The 15,523-nt window shown below is 38.7% G+C and overlaps 1 protein-coding gene across 1 annotated transcript in view; it reads right to left on the bottom strand.

Annotated features, from left to right (window-relative positions):
- Positions 1–15,523, bottom strand: part of svilc (supervillin c) — a 48,939-nt gene that overhangs the window by 22,098 nt on the left and 11,318 nt on the right. The window contains exons 4-12 of the mRNA XM_061905473.1: positions 15,344–15,523; positions 15,226–15,257; positions 13,486–13,547; positions 8,000–8,145; positions 5,315–5,540; positions 3,946–4,466; positions 2,190–2,256; positions 1,819–1,860; positions 1,671–1,733 (exon numbers count right to left, since the gene is read on the bottom strand). Coding sequence (XP_061761457.1) covers positions 1,671–1,733; positions 1,819–1,860; positions 2,190–2,256; positions 3,946–4,466; positions 5,315–5,540; positions 8,000–8,145; positions 13,486–13,547; positions 15,226–15,257; positions 15,344–15,523 — 1,339 coding nt within the window. The remainder of the gene's footprint in view (positions 1–1,670; positions 1,734–1,818; positions 1,861–2,189; positions 2,257–3,945; positions 4,467–5,314; positions 5,541–7,999; positions 8,146–13,485; positions 13,548–15,225; positions 15,258–15,343) is intronic.

Below are 15,523 nucleotides of genomic sequence, written 5' to 3'. Positions count from 1 at the left end.
AAAACAATTCTGGGCTCCTTCACCGAGCTTATATAGTTGAGACATTTTTCAAGCTGGCCAACATAATGTCTTCCTGTATGTTACAATAATTATGGGAATGTGTAAGCTGCTTCTTGCTCTTCTATACTGATAATTCTCTTATTTGTCATATCTGTCACATTTAATCAATTCATGGTATTAAATGGTTATCAAACCATTTAATACCATGAATTGATTAACGTGGATCCCGACTTAAACAAGTTGAAAAACTTATTCGGGTGTTACCATTTAGTGGTCAATTGTACGGAATATGTACTGAACTGTGCAATCTACTAATAAAAGTTTCAATCAATCAATCAAAAAACATTAAACTATGTGCGTTTCAGACAGCGACTCGATCTCTGAAGTAGCAAAAACAAACAAAACGGGACCAAGAGGACCCCAGGAAAGACGGACAACAACTGGACTTCCCGGCAAAAAGTTTTGACAGGTGCAGGTAAGCAGAGGAGACGTACTGTAGGTGACCAGCACTGAAGGGGGGAGAAAAAGGGGAGGGCGGGGCCAGGTGAGCGCCGCAGTGAAGGCAAACAGGCCAAACATTTTCACAGAAACTCAAACATCACATCATATTTGGGCAGAATTATTGACAATGAGGGTATTTTTTTTAAATTCTTAAATTAATTAAAAAAAAAAAAATTGGGCTTCAGCAAAAATGGAACTTTTCTCAAGTCGGGCAAACAGGCTGGTGCTTCAGAAGTGGTTAGACTTAGAAAAGTCCAACCACTTGTCTCCAGCAGGTTAGACACCTGTAATGGCCTTCTCACTGGGCTCTCTGAACAAGCTGTAAAGCAGCTGCCGTACATCCAAACCGCTGCTGCTCGAGTCTTGACTAGAACCTTTAAATATGACCATATTAGTCCAGTGCTTAGGTCACTGCACTGGCTTCCTGTTGTTTGGAGAATAGACTTTCAAACAGCGTTCTTTGTGTACAAGTCTTTTCATGGTCTTGTGCCAAAGTACATCTCTGACACGTTAGAGCCATATGAACCATCTCAAGGTCTGAGAACCTCAGGGAGTGGTCTTCTGCTGGTGCCCAGAGTCAGGACCAAACATGGTTTCAGTTTTATGCTCCTAAAGTCTGGACTAGTCTTCCTGAAGATGTGAGACGGGCATCGACGTTGGCAATGTTCAAATACAGCCTAAAAACACTGAATTGTGCCAATGACAACTGAAAGTATTTTTTTTTTCTATTTGATTGATTTTTAACTAATTATGATGACTGTATTTTCTATTTGAATTATTTTTCCTTCGTTTAATTTTCTGTAAAGTACTTTGAATTGCCTTGTGTACGAATCGTGCTCTACATATAAAAACGCCTTGCCTTGGTTATTATCTACGCCTCTAATTTTATTTTCTTAAATACTAAATTCTGGTATCATATGTTAATATATTGTATCTACTGATGTAGTTCCGTGGTAGTTGTAAAAAAATAGAAAAAAAAAGTCCATTACCGATTACAAAAAAGGCTTATACAAATATGCATCAAAATGCCAAATATTGGTACAGATAATCGGACTGGATGATAACCGATCGATCTCTACTCAAGACCTGGTTTCCTTTAAAGAGCCATAAATTACATCTCTACTTTGGTGGTGGAGGTAGCAAAAGGTAATTAAAGATGCAGCAAATACCTGGTTGAAACACATGACGTACTGAGGTGTGCTGTTAGAAAAGACAGAGGCAAAGACGGGCTCCTGGGAAAGCAAATCAAATAAGGAGTATATAAAGGCTGAGAAAAACAAACATTATTTATCACACTATTTCTTTTTTAAAACTCACCCAACACTGAGGCTTCACTCCCTCTGGGTGAGAGTTTTCTCCCTGAAACAGTTTAACAAGATAAAAATGCATCCAAAGAGACAAGATAAAGTCCAGCTCAGGTCATAAAAGGGTCAACATTTGACCGCCATGACGGTTTATTTACATTCCACTCTGTCATCTCAAGCTACAAGTACCCTGTGTCTCCCCCAGGCCCCCCACCCCACCCAGGAAAAATTAGTAGTGCTGCTGCTCGGAGATGCACCAGATCTGATTTCAGTGGAATGGCAAAAACTCCAATTAAAGCAGAAGCTATTAAAATGTAGCGTGACAAGTTTTTATCTCTGCATAATGCAAATATTATCCATGGCATGTCATCTTGTGCTCCTTACCTTGCCACCGATGATCATCTGGTGCACTTCACTGCTGCCATTCACTGGGGCGGCGGCATTATTGTGCCTTGCAAAACAGATCACATGGCATTCATTGGAATTTTTACATTTCCAGACAATAACGTTTCTATCAATAAATTAAGTAGTGCCGTCAATTTATTTATTTTCTAAACAAGATTGATCACACTTTTGAGTTTGCATTCATCTGTATTAATCCCATTACTGCGGGTTTACTCCGCCAGTGTCGTTTGTCGCCAACTGCTCGTTGCATATGTACGGGTAGCGTTCTTGCTAGGGGCTGCCTGAAAAACAGGTTTTGTTTTTAGATCAGAAGTGTCCAAACTTTTTCCGCATTCAGAATAATTGAAGGATGCAGGGGGCCACTTTAAAACCTTTTGTACATTAAAGATGCTAAAAGTAAACTAATATATGTAAATGTATGCTTAACAAAACATCCACATTAACTTTGTGTTACAAGTAACAAAGAAAATTAGTGTAATATGTAATAACTAGGTTTTCAAAAACAACAAGTTAACTCATGGCAATTAATCTCAAATATATTGCATTAATAATGTATAATTACAGACCAATCACACAATTAATTTTAACTAAAAAAGCTCTTGCTTCTTCTCTAACAATATAATTTAATTTATCCAAATATAAATATTTTAAGATCATTCAAATAATGCATGCTAGTAATACATTTTATTATTCCGGATTAATCTAAATTTAAACAATTTGATTGATTTAATCTGAATTGTTTTTAAATACCGTTTGACAGCATTAATAATGTACATAATTAATTAATTGAATTGTTACATTCGGTCAAAGGCCAATAAAAAACAAGCTGCAAAATGTATATGTCATTTAAAACTTGTTGTGCTTTTTTAAAATAATTCATCATTGCAATAAATGCAAATTACCAGTCAGCTTTCTCAAAGATTCATCTTTGCACTGGCATACGCATTGACCTGATCACTGGGCGTATAGCAACCCATGCCCCCTTTTAAGTAACAAATCACAATTGAGGTAAAGGACGTGCTTTCAAAATAAATTGTGTGATTAATCTGCGTTTATGTGTGATTAATGCAATACTGTTTTGTGATTAATCACCTGCATTAAATTTAATAGCCCTAAAATGAACACATGATGAATGCATCTAAAGTATTGGGTTGTAAATCTTTGGGCACCTAACGATTTGATCAAATTCCAAATTCTATGATGATTTGATTCAAAATCATTTTTGAACCAACACTATTCTCGATTCAAACCGATTTTTGCAACGCATTATTTGGTATGATAATTATAATAATGACACATTTTCAAAACAGGTAACATGTTAGAAAAGCTCTTTCTGGTTGCATAAAGATGGTCTAAAGACCTATTTTTAGAAATGTATTCTTATATTAAAATAATAATTATTATTATTATTAATGTTTTAATCCATTTTTAGAAATTATGAACCAATTTAGAATCAGGATGAATAATGCAATAATCGCAGTTCGGCTGTGAATCGATTTTTTGTGCACCCCTATTGTGTGACTTTTCTTAAGATACTAAAAAGCTCAGTTTTACTTGCCCATTCTGAGTTTTGCTTCATGGTCAATGACAACACATTAGAGGATGAACCCCCAATACACCCAAGTACTGCTACACAAGCTGTACACTGACTACTGTAAAGTACATCTAAACCTTGAGGTTGGTTTCTGAGGTCATAATTCAATGATTTAGGACAGGAGAGAGATTAAAAAAATACCTTTCAGTGTGTTCCAGGAAAGTAGTGGTGTCTGGTGTCCTCTGATGTGGTTTCTCCTCCTGCTGATGAAGATTTACTGACAGTGGTCGCGCTGGCGTGAAGGCGATCGTCTCCCGCCTGCTTCGAGGCCTCTGCCTCCAAGGGGCACCCATCAGGGGGCCTGCATCCTCCCCCGAAACCTCACGTTTCGCCCGCCGCAACGTCGGCCCGTCTGTCCTCGCCTCACATGCTTCGTCTCCGTGCGGGACAGCGCCATTGTGTTTCTGAGGGGCATCCATGTTGGCGCACGTTGTCCTGCAGCGCTCCGAGCGGCTCCGCTTGAGGATGCCTCTCAGACCAGGTTCGGAGTCGCAGCGCTGCATCCCTTGCTCGGCGGCCGAAACCTGTACAGGACTGATGTCGGGTTTCGACTGGGTGAGGCGTAGCTCGCTGGGCTTTAGGTTGACGGACGAGGACTGCTGTTTGTCAGACAGCTGAGAGGACAAACACAAGGCGGGAAGCTGCACCGGGACTTTCTGGAGCTGAAGACAAACACATTAAACATCATCATACTCTTTATTTTCCTGACTCTTTACATTGTAGATTGTCACTGAAGGCATCAAAACTATGAATGAACACGTGGAGTTATGTACTTAACAAAAAGGTGAAATAACTGGAAACATGTTTTATATTATAGTTTCTTCAAAATAGCCACTCTTTGCTCTGATTACTTTTTCGCACACTCTTGGCATTCTCGAGATGAGCTTCAAAGCACATCTGTGAAGTGAAAACCATCTCAGGTGACTATCTCTTGAAGCTCATCGAGAGAATGCCAAGAGTGTGCGAAAAAGTAATCAGAGCAAAGGGTGGCTATTTTGAAGGAACTAGAATCTGAGATGGGCTACAGCACCCCCCCCCCCCCCCGCGACCCTGTAGGGGACAAGCGGTAGAAATGGATGGATGGATGGATGGAATATATTTAGCTTCAGTTATTTCACCTTTTATTGTTAAGTACGTAACTGCACATGTGTTCATTCATAGTTTTGATGCATTCAATGACAATCTACAATGTAAATAATCATAAAAATAAAGAAAATGTGTTTTTTTTCATTTTCATGACTATTTACATTGTAGATTTTCATTGAATGCATCAAAACTAAGAATGAACACTTTTCTTTGTGCAGTTCTGTTAGCTATTTTCGAGCCTGTGGCTCAACAGTAACTGGGCACCATTAATAATTTCCCCAATCAATGGAATGGGCCGAGGTCAAAAGCGTTAATGACGCGTTTAAAAAATTATCGCCGTTAAAGGAACTTATAGTTAACGCGTTAACTTTGACAGCCCTAATATAAATATATATAAATATATATAAATGATATCCTAGCTCACCAGGGTGACTTCCTCCACCGTGATGGGTTGGGTGCGGTAGCGGGCCCCCTTCTGCCTGCGCCTCTCCGGGGGCCCGTCGCCGTGCGCGGGCCTTGGCGTCTCCGGCAGGGAGAGTTTGTTGAAGAGTGCAAGCTTCTCGCTCACGCTCAGCTTGCAGCCCTCGTCGTCGCCCTCTGATGGCTCGGCCTGTGGAGGGTCGGCCACCTCTGGTGCTGCTGGGGGCAAACTGCAGTCGAAAATACACAGCAGTATTTATCATATTTACTCTTATAATTAAATGGTAATTCATTATAGCCTGTTATAATTGGGTTCTTGGTGAAGTTTATAGTTGTTAATTTGAGATTGACGACCCTTCCTTATTTGTTTAAATTTCTTTAATGTAACCATTGTTATAGTTATGGTGTTTTTTTATTTTGAACATGCTAACAAATACAATATATCACATATTTCCAGTTTCTCATTCCGGCATGCAAGGAAAGGAGTGTGAAGAAGCACAGCTTTTTTTTAGCCTACCCTTTTTCATTTCATACCGATTTCTAACGCATTTGTAAAAACAAATTTTATTAAGGTTTAAGATGTTTATCAGGATTAATCTTTTTTCGAAATTTGCAAACACTGAGTGTGAACAGTTTTTTAAACTGGATCCGTTCCATAATTTATTTCCACATACGGATATACTAAAGGTTTTATGTGTTGTACGTGCATACAAATGTTTAAGTTACATTTTTCTCTAAGGTTTTCTTTTTTTGTGGAGAATAATTGTTGAAGCAGGTTATAGTTTGCTTTGTACATAATTTTAGCTGTTTGTAAATGCTCAAAAATCACTGAATTTCAATATTTTGATTCAATAAATACAGTGTTTGAATATTCTCTATATCCATTAAGTATTACTCTAACTGATCTTTTTTGTAACACGGTTAGTGTGCTTTTGTAGTTTACACCTATTTTTACACAATAACCCAGATATGGTAACACTAGCGAACAGTAGAGAATATGAAGTGATTTTTGGCCCAGAATATATTTTGCTTGAACTATTTATCCAAGTGTTTCTCGCTACCTTGTGTTTAATATTTTTAAAGGAGATTTCCAGTTAATTTTATCATCCATTATTACACCCAAAATGTGATTTTATTTACCCATATGATGTCTACTTTGTGTATTTGTATTTCAGTTTGACTTTCTCCTTGACTGTTAATGCATAGCATTATTATAGTTTCACTGAGATTCAAAGATAGTCTGTTTTTGTCAACCATCGCTTTAATTTATTCATTTTATCTGTTATTTATATTAGCTTATGAGTGTTCTCTCCTGAACAAAACGCCATCATATTGTTTACAAAAAAAACCTTTGTAACTTTACAAATGTCACTTATATAGAGATTGAAAAAAAAAAATACATATATATATATATACACACATACACGCACAGAAAGAGAGAGAGAGAGAGAGAGAGAGAGAGAGACATTAAACAATTTTGGCCCCTTTATTGATCCCTGGTGTACGCCACAAGATATATTTAGCGGTGTAGACGTATGTTCGCCGAGCTTCACGTATTGCTCTTAACCAGATCAAGACCAACCCCATACTGTTCCAGTTTGTCAATTGAGATTAAGATTATGATTAATCATGTCAAAAGCTTTTGTTCGATGCATAAACACTGCAAGCGCACACTGTCTATTATCTATTGCATTGTTAACTTCCCTCTATTTCCATTAATGCCATCGATGTTGAAACGTTAGCTTTTTAGCCACATTGGCTGTGAGCAAGAATTTCACTTTTACTCATGAATTTGTCCAATAAATTGAACATTTTTTCAATAATTGTATAGTTATTAATCTAAACCTCATAAAACAATAACTTTCCTATACTCATGTCTGCTATTCAATGTGCTGATAAATTGCTACTCTTACCCATTTTTATATCTGATAATTAGCAGTAGGGCTGCAAACCTTTGGGTGTCCCACGATTCGATTCAATATCGATTCTTGGGGTCACGATTCGATTCAAAATCGATTTTTTTTTTTTTCAATTCAACACGATTTTCGAATTAATAAATGATTTTTTCCCGATTCAAAAGGATTCTCTATTCATTCAATACATAGGATTTCAGCAGGATCTACCCCAGTCTGCTGACATGCAAGCAGAGTAGTGGATTTTTGTAAAAAGCTTTTATAATTGTAAAGGACAATGTTTTATCGAATGATTGCAATAATGTATATTTGTTTTAACTATTAAACAAACCAAAAATATGACTTATTTTATCTTTGTGAAAACATTGGATAGCGTGTTATCAAGCTTATGAGATGCGATGCAAGTGTAAGCCACTGTGACGCCATTGTTCTTTTTTTTTTAGTTTTATAGATTGATTGATATATTTTTATTTCAAATATGGAAAAAAACAAAAAACAAGATAAAAAATAAATAAATAAATAAATAATTAAAAAACAAAAGAGAATTGATTCTAAATCGCACAACGTGAGAATCGCGATTCAAATTCGAATAGATTTTTTCCCACACCCCTAATTAGCAGGGTTGCACACAATTTTCAATATTGAAGTCATTTTGATGCAATTTCAAGATGTTTCCACTTTTTGTAAACAATGAATGACATTTAATAAGCTCAGGGAAGAAGTGGGTATAACACAAGTCTATTGAATGCAACGCATTTTTATCAATAAGGGCTCACCTGACGGCCACCATTTCCTCGCAGGTGATTGGTTGAGTGAGGAAGCGATGGTCATTGCCACGGCGTGCCCTACGCTCGTGGCAGATGCTTCCCGAGCGAGGCTTGAGGAAGGCTGAGGCCTCTGGGGCGGACGTCTTTTCCATTTCCTGTAAGTAGAAATGCCAAATAAATGACACTCGAAACTCGCTTTGTTTTGTTTATTTGTGTCAGATAAATATATTGATTATAAGATTAACTTTGACATAGTGTTTGCTTAACCAAGCAAGGGTCAGTTTCAGTCAGCAGCCGCAGCTTCCTAAAATATAATGAGCACAAAAATGTCAGCGAGCACTCTTGATCTATTTGGAAGGCTCGAGGGAGCGCAGGAGAAGCAGCTGGCTGTTAGGCGGTAGCGTCATGGCCGCCAAACCTCACGGTGTAACCCAAGTGGGGCCGTCTTCTGTTACTTGCCTCGCCTGGCTCCACTAATTATAACTTTGCCGCTACGGTCGTCCGTGGCAACACAGCGCATGTAAAATTTTCACCTAAACGCTAAAAGGTGTTGGACGGCACTTTAGCGTCGGACTGCTGCACCTGTTGGAGCGCATCACATCCTCGTCCTGCATGCTCAAGGCACGTCTGGACTTTAGGTTGAGCAGCTGACGTGACAACTGCTGGCAAATTTCTACTCGCCATACATCGCAACATAACATTAGCTTTGCAGATTAAGAAAGCGTAGGGAGGCCGCACACGCCTCAGTGCCCCCTAGTGGCTATTTTTTAACCTTTGTTTATCTGGAAAATCCTCTCAAGATTATGAATTTATTTTACAAGGGAGTCCTCTAGAACACATTCATTCACACACCAGTGTGGGAGGCATTGGGAACAAGGCAGGTGAAAGTCTTGCCCAAGGACACAAAGGCAGTAACTAGGATGGTAGAACCTGGATTTGTACCAGGAACCCTCAAGTTTCTGAACTACTGCCATGTGAGCCACGCCAACCCTATTTCTGAAATCATACTGGGAGAACTGTAAGGTGGAAGGTGATTTATTTGGGGAAGGATCTGCATAGTTAACATCAATTAAGAGCCTTTCAATATCTAGGACAGGGGTCACCAACGCGGTGCCTGCGGGCACCAGGTCGCCCATAAGGACCAGATGAGTCGTTCACTGGTCTGTTCTAAAAATAGCTCAAACAGCAGCACTTACCAGTCAGCTGCCTCTATTTTTTAATTTTATTTATTGACTAGCAAGCTGGTCTTGCTTTGGTGATTTGGTGTCCAGTTCAAAGTGTGACATGATTTATTTAAACATTTGAGTGTTGACTTTTGTATTTTACATGAGTTATTATTTGTACAAACATGTTGCAAAGACTATGTCTCCCGGCTGGCCTGGGAACGCCTCGGGATCCCCCGGGAAGAGCTAGACGAAGTGGCTGGGGAGAGGGAAGTCTGGGCTTCCCTGCTTAGGCTGCTGCCCCGGCGACCCGACCTCGGATAAGCGGAAGAAGATGGATGGATGGATGGATGTTGCAAAGTAATTCATGATTTGTTAAAAAATGTTAGTGGCTAGCTAGTTAAAATGGGATATTGTGATTTCACAAGACTGTCTTAGAAGTGATCATTTGAAAATGTTCAATTTAAAAACTGTGCACTTAGAGAAAATATGAAAATAAAGTGTTGCATATTGATATTTATCTGTTTCTATATATATTTATTGTGGGAAATCGTTAAGATGATCAGTGTTTCCACAAAGATAAATATAATTAATTATTAATAATAACATAGAGTTAAAGGTAAATTGAGCAAATTGGCTATTTCTGGCAATTTATTTAAGTGTGGTATCAAACTGGTAGCCCTACGCATTAATCAGTACCCAAGAAGTAGCTCTTGGTTTCAAAAAGGTTGGTGACCCCTGGTCTAAGATATGTTCAAAATGCAGGGTATAATGCCTGAATTGTTTTTTTGTTGTTAAAGGGGAACTGCACTTTTTTTTTTTTAAATGTTGCCTATCGTTTAATCTTTATGAGAGACAAAACACTTTTTTTTTTTTTTTACAATTTTAAAGAAAAAAACTTATTCAACAATGCGGCTAATGGGAGTCACTGTTGTAGCCTTTAAAGCTATCTCGAACAACTTCCAAACCCTCCAACGTTTTATATATACACTGCAAATATATAGATGCATAATGTAGTAACAGAAACGTTCAAAACAATATGTAATATGTACAATATTTACCGTATTTTGGTCATATTAAGCATTACTGGAACTGATTTCCTCAGCGCATTTGTTTCCGTGATTCATAGCAGCGCACAAAAAGCTTGTAAGTTAAACATACTCGGACAATAAATCAGATTCTGATTCCTCTAATATATATTATAAATCAGATTGTGAGTCCTATAATATATGAGAAGCAATAGCGTAATAGCATATAGTTGACACATACAGATAAATAAACAGTTTTTGTGCCAAAGAAAAATTCAACTGAGCAAGTTTCTAACAGCCCCATTCATGCAGTGTGTCTTTAATAAGGCAGGGTGTGTCGTGAGGAGTCGGTGGAAGAGAACCGTGGGAGGCAATAGCATAATAGCAGCTTGAGTCTTAGTAAACTATCTTGGAACTGATATAAAAGATAAAAATGAACTTCAGGGGGAACGTGAAAAATTATTTCAGTTGGGTGGGGGCGTGACAGAAAATAATAGAAAAACATTGCCTACACTTATTTGAGAGCATGGCCGTAACTACAATTGAGGACACAGAGGTCATGTCCTTAATATTTTTCTAAGTGACAAAAAGAGATGATATTACTGACTGCAAATGTGCTTTGTGTAGGACATTGTGGGCGCTGGACTGTACAGCGCCTGTGAATCACCATGAGGTAGGTCATCCTCTCACAATATACGATCTTTGGTCATGCTCAGTCGACTACAACTCCTGCACAATAACTAAATGAAGTCCACTTGTACTATAAACACCATATGAATCGAAATGTGCGGTCAACAAAACATTAACATTAAATTGTACTGTCATAACTAATGTTGGTTTCACCTGAATTACCGTATTTTTCGGAGTATAAGTCACTCCCGAGTATAAGTCGCACCTGCCGAAAATGCATAATAAAGAAGGAAAAAAAACATATATAAGTCGCACTGAAGTATAAGTCGCATTTTGGGGGGAAATTTATTTGATAAAACCCAACACCAAGAATAGACATTTGAAAGGCAATTTAAAATAAATAAAGAATAGTGAACAACAGGCTGAATAAGTGTGCGTTATATGACGCATAAATAACCAACTCAGAAGGTGCCTGGTATGTTGACGTAACATATTATGGTAAGAGTCATTCAAATAACATATAGAACATGCTATAAGTTTACCAAACAATCTGTCACTCCTAATCGCTAAATCCGATGAAATCTTATACGTCTAGTCTCTTACGTGAATGAGCTAAATAATATTATTTGATATTTTACGGTAATGTGTAAATAATTTCACACATAAGTCGCTCCCGAGTATAAGTCGCACCCTTGGCCAAACTATGAAAAAAAACTGCGACCTATAGTCCGAAAAATACGGTAATTGTTGTGAAACGACCGTTTGTCTCTTCACAGAGATCAAGCCCGCCTGCCCTAAATTTACCAGTGTGTAAGTCGTCGCGATCCGTGGGGGGGGGGGGGGGGGGGGGGGGTAGGGGGCATTTGGCGTAAAGAAGCACATGTCAAATGTAAATTATTGGATGACAAGGTGCCTCTTAAATGTTTACCTCAAACGTACTCATGGTCCACATAATGAAGTCCACATCACTTATGGGAATAAGAATACCTCAGACTTCCGATACCTCTTGTGGCGCACGTCATTAATACCAGTTGCCAAACAGAAGGGTGTATGTTCGATCCCCGTTCATAGTTTAAAAAAAAAAAGGGTAAGGTTTACAATTTTTGTTTTAATGATGTTAAAATTGTTTATTACTCTAAACTTCAGCATATCATAAAATATTTTGACTGTTACAATGTCATGCTGATTGTCAAAGATGTTAGATAATATAACACGTGATAGTTCTACCTCAATAGCTGTGTTTCCATTGTAGTTTTACACAAAATAAGAGCGATACTTCTAAAATTTCAATAAAGTACATTTGTGACTTGTATGTGTTTCTATTAAAGGGTGTTTTGCGTCATGAGCTATAATTCTCGTAAAATCTTTGAGGAAGACGTTGCAGCCACCACTGTTGCCGTGATGTCAATATAAGATGACAGCTGCGGGTGATTGGTCAAAGGCAACGTCCTGACAATCCCCTTGAGATTTGTTAGAATAATTATGTATATATTATCACACAACTCTTATGCTTAAGGGCCGTTGCTATAGCTATTATCAATTGTGCTGATATTGTATTTTTCTTTGTCTGTGCAAAGCTGGCAATCCAAAAGATTACAAGCCAGTCTCATATCAGTCTTTGTTTCCAGAATCGGCCTGCTGACAACCAAGTCAAACATCGAGTACTGTGACGCAGACAGAGCAGAGACAAGGCAATATCACAACTGTCACCACATATGCATTTTTGTATAATCATATATTGTCTAACTGGAGCTGTCGAGATTACCCCCTTCCCTCAGCGACAGCTTCAGTAATGTAATCAGGGGCCTCCCAAATAAATAGAGGAAGTACGTGGGCTGGACTTTTAAGAACGTAGTTTGGATCTGTAACGTGAGTAGATCCCAAAAAACGTCTCTCCTCAATTGAGCAAAATTTAACTCTGTCTCTACATGGTTCCTTGCTTCTCGTCTGTTCAATAGATGTCATCAGTGATTGAACCTGACACATTGTTCTTGCATGTGGGTGTCTCCAAGCCTGCGGGTCGGCTTGTCTTCCCTGAAAGGGACCTGTGAGAGGACCGCTGCGGCGGTGGCGCCTCGTTTGCCCCCAGCCAACCGATAGGATGTGAGACCAAGACTACCCGTCTTGCCCTAGTTGTACTGCATTGGCTCCCCGCCTGTTCGGTGTTTAGGCAATATCTATATGGTGCAGGGATACAGCCTTTCAAAGCTCCTCCTTTTTAACCTCGGTATTTTTCAAATCCCAGTTTTAGCCCTATTTTAGAGTGCTAGGAAAATTATGTTTCAGTGGAAGTAATATTTTCACTGATATAGTAGCTGTTGTGGGACCCTGTCAGGAAAATGTAATGCAGTTGGAGACAATTATAAAAAGAATGTGACATCATGATGGGCAGCTACCATGGCTCACAATTAAAAAGGGGAAGTTACTCACTTGAAGTTCACACTGGAAGAATGAGCAGAGTTTAGTCATAAAGGATTAATTTGCTGATAGGCGCTGCGGTTGTGGCCAGAGGAGTTCATTGAGGTTTTAAAACTAAATGTCATTCAGAGCAGCATCCTCTATTAATACGGTCGTGACGGTGCAAGAGTGAGTGTGGTTGCCAAAGCAGGGGGGGGCGTGTAAAGTTATGAATAGCAATCAGTGTCTTGTTTCAACTTCGGAGACAAAGACTTACTTTAAATAAAGACATCTTGGCCGCCACGCTCATTTGGGCTCTTTCGTCTGTTTTCACGTCTGCTGCAGGAGAAAAAGAGGAAGAGTCAGAAAGAGTTTCCAGCAAAGAGTCCCAGTAAGGCCTCGGTGCGTATTTGCTCCATCAGTTCAAAGTGGTGCTTGTGGTTTTGTCGTCTTTTATAGGCGAATATGGCTCTGTTTCGTAAATCTTACAACACCGACAACATTGTCATGGCCCTATAACACGACCTTATTCAAATGATATAACCGGACAGTCAATTTAAAAAGAAATGTGTCATATCTTACACAGTCCACCAGGAGGTACATGGATGTCCCGGGGTTTGTCCGTCTGTCTATGTAGCCAAAACACTGCCAGTAAGATTTGGTGTCGAAAAATGAAATTCACATTGTAGAAAAAGTTGTACTGGCACCAAAACAAGTTTTGGCAACAAATAAATACAAACATGAAAAAATACAATATTTATGGTGGATACATTTTTGAATCAAGACATGTTTTCAATGCCAATATTAATATTTTTGTACACTTACTTTTTTTGTGTGTGTGTTCAGAGGTTTTTATGATCTCTTCTCTTTTTTAGGGTTTTGCTTCTTTTTTTACGGTTTCAAACTAAAAGGCAGTGTTTTAGCATGAAGGGCATTTGCCTGTGGGCAGACCTTACTATAACTTTTAGCAATTATTTTTAGTTAGAATTGTTATTGCTTATTTATTCTTTTGTTTTTTTAATTCCGATTCACTTTTATGGTCCTTTGTTCTAATGTAGGTCAAGCGTACACATACTCCAAAGGTATGCGCCTCTTCCTCTTGTCATTTTCTGCTGTATATTTCATTACATTTTAAATGATTGACTGAAACTTTTATTAGTAGATTGCACAGTTCAGTACAAATTCCGTACAATTGACCACTAAATGGTAACACCCGAATAAGTTTTTACATTTTTTTAAGTCGGGGTCCACGTTAATCAATTCATGGTACATGAATGAGCCCCGTCCAGCTTGTAATCTGCAGTACCTAATTTTCTTTTCGGTCCAAATTTTGTTCAGCCCTTCTCAGTTTTTATAAGTTACCGCCAATGATGGAAGAATCCATTTTAATAGCTACGGCAGTAGCATATAGCATATAGCAGTTAGCATTACATGACCCACAATGCACTTCTGCCATGACCCTCCCCCGCCGAATTCTTATTGGTTGATGTGTGTGTGACGATCGCTGACATTTTCTTCGTCTCTTCCGCGAATGAGATAAATAATATTATTTAATATTTTACGGAAATGTGTTAATATTTTCACACATAAGTCGCTCCGGAGTATATGTTGCACCCCCGGCCAAACTGTGAAAAAAACGGTGACTTCTAGTCCGAAAAATACGGTACTAGGTAGGGTAATAACATTTTGGATTTACATTTTTATTATGTTCAAAATTTTATTTACAGTTTTATGTACATTTATACATTTTATTCCTACTTCATAAAAAGCTTCTAAGTTCATTCTTAGAGGAAAAATTCTAAATAGTGATATCACTGTCACTTATAAAAAAGTGTTTTTTATAAGTCAATTAGTTTTTGTAATCGATTCTTGAAAATTATGAATTGATTAAGAATTGAGATGAAAATAAATCACGGTTCGGATGTGAATCGATTTTTGTGCATCCTTAATTAGCACCAAAGTGTACGATGAAACCGTAGTTAGTGTATGTGGTGTCTGTTGTGTCCATTAAATTTACCTTCACTCTTCTCTTCCTCGGCATCCACCGGCCTAGGAGAGAAACAAAATGACATCACAAAATATGGCTGAGGGCGCTGGCTGGATAACATCAGGTGGTCGAGCGCCCCGACACCTACACGCTAGTATGCTCCATCTCATTGGCCGTGATCGGCTGAGTCCTGAAGCGCTCGTTGTTCTTGCGGGCGCCGCTCGACCCGCCGGGGAGGTAACGTCGGGTGCGGCGGCGGTGAGCCCCGTCTGAGGCCGGCTTCAACGCCAGGTCCAGAGAGGAAGTGGCTCGGCCGTCATCCGCACAG

This window comes from Nerophis ophidion, linkage group LG07 (assembly GCF_033978795.1).
Source record: "Nerophis ophidion isolate RoL-2023_Sa linkage group LG07, RoL_Noph_v1.0, whole genome shotgun sequence".
NCBI classification, from domain to species: Eukaryota; Metazoa; Chordata; class Actinopteri; order Syngnathiformes; family Syngnathidae; genus Nerophis; species Nerophis ophidion.
The sequence above is the reverse complement of the archived record's forward strand: the minus strand, read 5'-3'. Positions and strand labels throughout refer to the sequence as shown.